Source organism: Esox lucius, chromosome 25, assembly GCF_011004845.1.
Source record: "Esox lucius isolate fEsoLuc1 chromosome 25, fEsoLuc1.pri, whole genome shotgun sequence".
NCBI classification, from domain to species: domain Eukaryota; kingdom Metazoa; phylum Chordata; class Actinopteri; order Esociformes; family Esocidae; genus Esox; species Esox lucius.
Genome location: NC_047593.1, coordinates 19574201 through 19582934, shown reverse-complemented (window position 1 = coordinate 19582934; position 8734 = coordinate 19574201). Strand labels below are relative to the sequence as shown.

General features: G+C 43.2%; 1 protein-coding gene across 26 annotated transcripts in view; it reads right to left on the bottom strand.

Annotated features, from left to right (window-relative positions):
* Positions 1–3451: 3451 nt before the first annotated feature.
* Positions 3452–8734, bottom strand: part of ptprdb (protein tyrosine phosphatase receptor type Db) — a 153634-nt gene continuing 148351 nt past the window's right edge. For all 26 annotated transcript variants that reach the window (XM_029118137.2, XM_029118136.2, XM_029118141.2 and 23 more), the window contains 2 exons: positions 8410–8545; positions 3452–6967 (listed from right to left, as the gene is read on the bottom strand). In XM_029118137.2, the coding sequence (XP_028973970.1) occupies positions 6899–6967; positions 8410–8545 (205 nt within the window). In that variant the 3' untranslated portion in view covers positions 3452–6898. The remainder of the gene's footprint in view (positions 6968–8409; positions 8546–8734) is intronic.

The window sequence follows — 8734 nt, the reverse complement described above, 5'->3', positions numbered from 1 at the left end:
GCCATTGTCCTGCGTTACGTTTGTTGTACCGTGAGAGACTGATTTCATGAGGCAAACGTATGAGTGTTTAATGTTATGACTGAATTCTATAATTTTGAATCCCGCAAAAAAGACGCAGCTGGACTGCCAGGCGGCGTGTGTATCGCTGGGCCTTTTAAGCACCCACAGTCCACCTTTAGATCTTGAACTGTGAGAGACATTGTCTGGACTTATTAAGCGTGTTAGGAATGTCCCCGATTTCATCCTCCCTAACTGATAGGCAGGGTTGGGTAGGTTACTTTTTAAATGTAATCCATTACAAGTTACCTGTCCACATTTGTAATCAGTAACGTAACTTTTTATTACTCAAACTCAGTAATGTAATTGGATTACTTTGAAATACTTTCGGATTACTTTCATATTAAGAGGCATTGGAAAACATAGGAATAGCCTATAACCAACTGAACACCTTTTGCGGGATCAATCAATGTTAGAGGTTACATAGCTGGCCAAAAATGGAATTTGCATTTTACCTTATGGGTTGTTTAGGCTACAGTGCCTTTGGAAATGGGTTTCTAAACAATTACATTGTTGTATATAAAATTAAGATATCCGTAGCTTTTCGCGCATAAACTGAATCTGCAGTTGTCTGATGATTTGCTCCACAACCAACATTGTCAAAATGTTGCAGAAACCCCCCGCACGCGAATACACATCTTCAATCGTGAACACCCACATAGAAATAAGATTTACCCGCGCGTAACCTGCGATTATTATGGCCGCCAGTGATGGATTTTCAAAACGCAAATGAAATAAATAAACTGTGATTATAAACCTGCACTCTTAGTTTAAAGGAAACGATGTAAGCAGCCAATGGTAACCAATGAACACAACTTTCAGAGATGCAAAGCAAGCAGAATCACATGGCCTACCTGTATGGAAGGACTTGATGTGGCCGTCAAATGCAAATAATCATCCTTTGGCAGAGTGCTTCCCAACACACATTTTCTCCTCAAATGTCGTGGTAAATTCCATATAATGTTTCATACTGAAGGCGCCATGTTACAGCTATATAACAAATAGTTGCCTAATCTATTAAACAATTCCTGTAAAAGTTATTCGGTGCAACTCGTCCTCGTTGTGTTGTTCGGTTTGACAAATAAACCTTGACAAATAATCCTTGAAACACCAGGTAGGCCTTGCCTATCATTGTTCTGAGAATTATGCGTCGATATAACTAAATAACATTTTATATGACACAGCTTGTATATTATCGAAGATACACTGTTTTTACCAGCCATCCAACCAAAACCGGAGAAATTTAAACTAGTGCTTCCTCCGCCCCCAAACTGGTTATGCACGTCCACCTTTTAATTCTTAATTATGTTTTTGTTTTTATTGATTACATTTTTTGGGGGGTTAGGCAGGCTTCCTTTGGCTTCCACGAATATACGCCACCGTGCAGTGCAGCTTCACTGCCAACCACCAGGAAGAGTTCTCACCACTCCCCTTTGTCACGGTAAGCGCTCACCATTGCCCCTTGTGGTCATACTAAACAAGATCGGACACTTGAGTATTCATCCACTCATCTACCCTATTGGCCATATACAATATATTCCTGCAGAGCCACAAACTCTTTCACATTAAAATCCTTTTGTAATTTCACCATCCAAATGCACAGGTAAGTACTAAGGATGAATTACAACCTGTATGTATGCATTCTATGTTTTATTTGAATACATGACTAGCTACTTGTGTTCAATGTAAGGTTCAGTACAAACGTTTACAGTAGTAGACGGCTATTTCTATAAGTTACGTTTCCCACGTGTTAGTCTATATTGCAAGTTGCCCATTCTATTGACCCCAAATCCCACCTTAACTTCTGTTATTTCAGTCAGGCGATTCAACACGCTGGCAAACACTTGCAACTACGTAAACAATTATCACGAAACAATGAAATATTGATATATGGGAGTTCTACGCCAATTAGCTTAAGCAGTTAAATACAAAATACCTTCAAAAAACAAGCGCTAACTGGCAGATGTAACGTGAAAATGAAATGGGCTAGCTGTCTTTTCTCTATTATCTTGTCCCCGCTGCAAATTCAGCAACAACTGATCTTTCATCAGTGTCAGACACAGCACTTGAAACAACCGAACCTTACCCTTTTAAAAATGCTTTACTTAATTTTACGCATTTGGCAGCGTCAGACTTTTTGCTTTCTCAAACTTTTCAGCACTGCTTTCCTATTTATTTATTTTGTTATGCTCAATTAGCTATTGTTTTCCTTTCTGACAATATTAACCTAGCTTTAGAGACACTTTGGACTCTCTGATGACGGGTTTGATTTTGACTGCATCCTCTGATAGGGTCTTGGGACCAGGCCAGCCGTTGCCCACTGGGACAAATGCTTAATATGGATTATTACAACCACAGTGAAATTGTGCAAGTGATGAAAATTCGTCCTATGCGCAACGGGCCTGTTTAAATTTATTTATGCATATTTAAAAAGAAATCTGACCAGCCCACCCCAAAATAGATGGTCCGGTCCCTCTGGCATTTGCCAGAATTTCCAGATGGCCAGTCCGCCCCTGGTTTATACCCATGAAAACATAGAAGTTGTTAACAGTGCCGGACTTATATGTGACGCCATATAACCAATCTTCATTTAGAGTATGACACTCTCCTTATCTGTACTGGTGTTTCGCTTTTCTGTCTTCCTCTCTTTTACCAGCACTTTACACTGTGAGTCATATAACGCTCTTTATAACAAAAACGGAAGAACTCTCAGGGGTATTTTACTTGAGTTTATTTGTAACAAATGAAACTTGTGTCGACAAAAAACAGAATTTCATACAGACCTCTTTTTTCAGTGTCACCCACAGGGACCTGAAGTAAGAAAAATAAAAAGCACTTGTTTCACTCAGAAAAGAAAAACAGTTGACATGTACAGGTTGTTTGGAGGTAATCTGATTATTTCCTTTTAACACGCCATATCTTTTTTTAATTTTTTTATACAATTCATAAACTAGATTTTTCTTCATCTACATGATACACTTGGGGGGAAATAAAATCATTTATTTGTGATAGTTTATAGTATTCTTTAGTGGTACAACATGACCAGTGTGGCATTTTACACATATGTGGCCGTGATAGATGCTTTTATTAAACTTTTATTTATATATTTAATTTATTTAATATTTATGTATTATGTGTGTTCTGTGTTATTTACATATGCACAACGTAGTGATTATTCAGGGTTGATCTTGAATGACAAACAAAAGTTCAAGTAACATATTTTGGGAGGGTGGGGGGCATCAGAACCAGACATGGGTTCAAATAATTTAAAATCAATCAAACAAATATGCTTGGTTGAGCTTGCTCGGTGCCATCGAACCGACAGAAAATTACCCCCAAACCTCTGAACTCTTTTTGTCGAAACTCCAACAATAATGTTTTTTCTCTCCCCCCCCCCCCCCCCCCCCCCCAAAAGATTTCAAAGGGCATTTGACCCCAGGTCTGAACACAATCAACAGGGAAGTGGTAATAATATAGCAGTAGTGCATAGTACAAAGAGAGAAAGTGCAAAATCTTTCTTTTAAGGGGTTTGCCCTGTCTCAAAGGTGGTGGTGGGATACTACACCGTGCATATACGAACACCGGTACACCTCCCAAACTGCCCCCTATTGTCTTCACAGCGCACTACTCAGTGGACAGGGGGGGGGGCGTTGGGGACGCCGCGCCAATGCGACATGTGGTACAGCACGATGGCGGGCAACACAAGTCGTGAGGAATGAGAGTTTTTCCGAACGATGCTTTTCCTGATCCTCGGCGGAGGGCACGCGCGGAGGAGGCCGTGAGCTTTCTGCCGGCGGGGGCGGGGGTGGGGGCGGGGGAAACAAACATACTGGCATCGAAGCCCGTTACCGGTGAGGAGGCTACGCGCCAGATTCACACCAAACCTAATGTCATGTGTCCTGGTGTAGGAGTGTAGCCAAGCTAGTGTGACAGTTTTTCTCTTTCTCTGTGGCAAAACCGAATTGGCAACTTTCGTTTGAGTCTCACTGATGAAAAAAGTAAACAAAACATTTTTGAAAGACATTTTTGAATAAGAAATAAATGTCACTGACTCCGCCAGGCTAGGCTGGTGATGGAGTGTCAGGACACCAAGCACGTCCCAAATGGCAGCTCATTTTTACTAAATAGTGCACTAGGATGCCTATGAGAAACTACTGCTCTCATCAACATATTAGTACAGATAACAGTTCTATTAAACCTCACATCGGGGTTTCTCACAGTCATAGCTGCTGACAATGATTGGAACAAAGCCTAAGCTTTGGGGTTTGATTCCGACTTAAAATAAGTTCACTTCTTTTTTCCTTAAGTCCTTGTTAAGTAGACAAACATCAAGTCTTAATAGAGTATTTGTTGCCTAGATGAAAGTGAACAAGGACTGTGGTAAAAAACAAACAAGAAAACCCCAAATACCATAATGACCCTTTCATAACCTAACCGATACCACACAAAACATAAAATCATACAACAAACAAAATTGTATACATTAAATACACACAAACATACATACTGTAGATACATAAAATACATAACACAAAAACACAATAACATAACTTTATCAAAATAGGCGTGTAATATAAGGCACTATAAAATCTAAAATGAACAAGACTTATTTGATGCTGTTTGAATTCTGAGTAGTTGCTCATTCGTTGCCGTGATAAACACAATGATGACATCATCTACTGGCGCCATAACAAGACAAAACATTGATATACATCCTGGGTCGTAGGTTGTTGAATCAGAAACATTTCATTGGGCAGGTGCAAGGTCACTGACAACAAAACCTTTGTGCCTAGGAAAGATGTCTCCTCATTATAATACAACGTGTAAATTTAGTGAGAGACTTGACAAAAATATAATGATACATTTACTTATTGCACAAGAACTGAATCAGAGAGAGAATAATTATGGTATATATCTGTGAGCATTCCAGTGAGAAAAACACATTTACCTTTCCTCTCTACTTTCCTCAATCCATCCCAACTTTCCTCACCCTGTTCAGAGATCTCTTAGTGAAGCTTATTGATACATATAAATATTTGCTTCTTCTATCTAGCGACTGTGCATACATCTGTGTCACATAACTGAGGCTCTCTCGTTAGCATGTAAAATAAACGTCCTTGTAGGATACATTGTTATTTTCATTGAAAGGGTGGAAGAGATTTTTACTGATAGCAGCAGATTCTTACTTAGATGGTCCGGGTTTATTTCAAAATGCCATGTACTGGCTTTAGCACTGAGGGTTAGTGCTAGGGGTTAAGGACCAGCCAGACTAGAGTGTTTCCTGGTCAGGCCACATAAACACTGGCAGCCTCACTGACGAACTACGAGATGGTGTGAAGCAACCCAGCAAGAGAGAGACAGAACGGGGGAGGGTTGAGGGCTAGAGGTGGACAGAGAGAAAACGTGCAAGGGCATGAACCAGAGAAGGACATGGGAGTAACACATCAACAATGCTGTGACGTGAACCATGTCACTTTGCTTTGATTGTACACATTAAAACAGTACCACAGCTTTAAAAATGTATGCATGTGTGTATGTATGTGTGTGTATATATGTATATACGCACACCATACAAAAGAAACGCTTTGCAATCTTGTCGTAATCATTGGGCGATAGAAAGTCTCTAAAAAAAAAAGATAGTCACAGATCTATATATTACCAAAAAAATGAAAGAAATGTTGTTTCTAGTTTGTGGTGATTTACTGTTTCTCCTTCCCGTCAATACATGCAGGTATTCAATCAAACTCGCATTTAGAAATATTTACGCAGTCTTCACATAAAACATACTGACTACACACGGGCACAAACATTTATCTGGCAGTATGTAATTATTATTGTTTTTTTTGGACGTGGTAGGGTAGGGTATCCATTAGTAATAGTTCTAAGGGTTTAATTACCATAACAAACATTCTGCTATTGAACGTCACTATGGGTAAATAATGAGCTACTGCGTAAATACCAGAGTGCGGCTTTAATTGAACTGGGCCCATACAGTTGAACTGGTGCTTATTACTTCCAATTATTGTAGAAATATTATGTTTGTCCTCTTTCATCTCTTCACCCTCCTTTTTCCCATCTTGGTTCACCAGAAAACAACAGTACGGCGTCAAAGACAACGTCTCCCCGGGTAAACCACGTCTAACACTGTGCAGTCTGAGATTCCCTGTCAACCTTTAAAATGGGTAAACATCCGCCCCTCAGAAGTCTCTCCCTCACCCAGCAACGTTCAACCAGTCAACAACGTTCTCTCAACCTGACAGCTTTCGCTCAGTCCGTAGGTCAGGTCCGTGAATGAGTCATGACAAAAGCCAGAAAGAGGACTTTGACGGTAGAACAATAAGAGTCCTTGGTGGTCGACATGGCTGGTTGGTCCAGTGGACCAGCAGGTGGATTCTGGCTGCTACAGGCTGGTCCTGGATGAGGTGAGCTCACCCACTTCTTCTAACACTTAAAGACCTGTCCCGGGCCCACATCTATTGTCCCGTGGTGTCTGAACGCATCCAAAATGGCAACCCACGCCTATATTTTGCACTACAAAAAAAAAATAGGCAGTGCACATCTGACCGAGCGGTGAGGAGGTTTGGGTTTGGGCTGGTGGAGGGGGTGGGGTCTTCCACCCCGAGGTGCTTGTTTTTGGGGGGACGGGTTGAGACATGAGTGCCCTGCCCCTCTGGTGGTGGTGTGGGCCCAATCTCAAATGGCACGCTATTCCCTTTCTAGTGCACTACTTTGGAGTGTACACTCTGGTTCAATGAGGCGCACTGCAGAATGTACATTCCAGTCAAGGAAGTGGACTACACAGGGAGTGAGGGTGTGATTTGGGAGGCGCCCGGGGGAGGGATTATGTTGCATAGTGGTCGAAGCTTCCCAGGTACTCCAGGCCGGCCCGGTAACAGAACTGGTACTGGTCCTGAAAAAGATAATGACAACATAAATATAGGATGTTACATGAAGACATTGGGTTGAGTTGTGGAGAACTTATTAGGAGCAAATCTAAATAATACGACTATTCCCACAAATCTTATTCTACCTATGACTGAGAGGCATATCTAATAATCACCTTTACGACAGTCCAGACATCACCCTGAACTTCATCATCATTTTCCTCATCCCCATCTTCTTCATCCTCATCATGACTATCATCCACTCATCCCAACATCCCTAACTTCCCCACCACCATCATCATCCAAATGTCCACCATCATCCCTAAAGTCCCCACCACCCTCATCATCCCAATCACCCCATCATCCCTAACTTCCCCACCACCTTCATCATCCTCAACCTCCCCACCACCCTCATCATCCCCAACTTCCCCACCACCCTCATCATCCCCCACACAAAATTCCTAACTTACCCACCACCCTCATCATCACAATCACCCCATCATCCCTAACTTCCCCAACATCCTCATCATCCGTAACTTCCCCACCACCCTCATCATCCCCAACCTCCCCACCACCCTCATCATCCCAATGACCCCTATCATCCCTAACTTCCCCACCACCCTCATCATCCCCAACCTCCCCACCACCCTCATCATCCCAATGACCCCTATCATCCCTAATTTCCCCACAACCATCATCATCCAAATGACCCCCATCATCCCTAAAGTCCCCACCACCATCATCATCCAAATGACCCCCATTATCCCTAAAGTGCCCACCACCCTCATCATCCCCAACTCCCCCACCACCCTCATCACCCCCCACACAAATTCCCTAACTTCCCCACCACCCTCATCATCCCTAACCTCCCCAACACCCTCATCATTACAATCACCCCATCATCCCTAACCTCCCCAACACCCTCATCATCACAATCACCCCATCATCCCTAACTTCCCCAACATCCTCATCATCCTCAACCTCCCCACCACCCTCATCATCCCTAACTTCCCCACCACCCTCATCATCCCTAACTTCCCCACCACCCTCATCATCCCCAACCTCCCCACCACCCTCATCATCCCTAACTTCCCCACCACCCTCATCACCCCCCACACAAAATCCCTAACCTCCCCACCACCCTCATCATCACCAACATCCCCATCATCCTCATCATCCCTAACTTCCCCACCACCCTCATCATCCCCAACCTCCCCACCACCCTCATCATCCCTAACCTCCCCACCACCCTCATCATCACCAACATCCCCATCATCCTCATCATCCCCAACTTCCCCACCACCCTCATAATCCTCAACCTCCCCACCACCCTCATCATCCCCCACACATAATCACTAACTTTCCCATCATCCTCATCATCACCTACTTCCTCATCATCCCCAACATCCCCTTAATTCTCATGTTTTCCATCATCCCCATTATCCACATCATCCTCATCATCACTCACTTCAGTTTGTACTGTGGCAGGTCTCTGTGTTCGCAGCATCTTGACAGTCTGGAAGATGTCTACCACTCCTTCATACCTCATCCTCTCCAGAACGATGCTCAGAGTGATGAACACACCCGTCCTCCCCACACCAGCACTGGGGACAGACAGACAGACACCAGGCAGACAGACACCACGCAGGCAGACAGACACCACGCAGGCAGACAGACACCACGCAGACAGACAGACACCACGCAGACAGACAGACACCACGCAGACAGACAGACACCAGGCAGACAGACACGAGACAGACAGACACCAGGCAAACAGACACCAGGCAGACAGA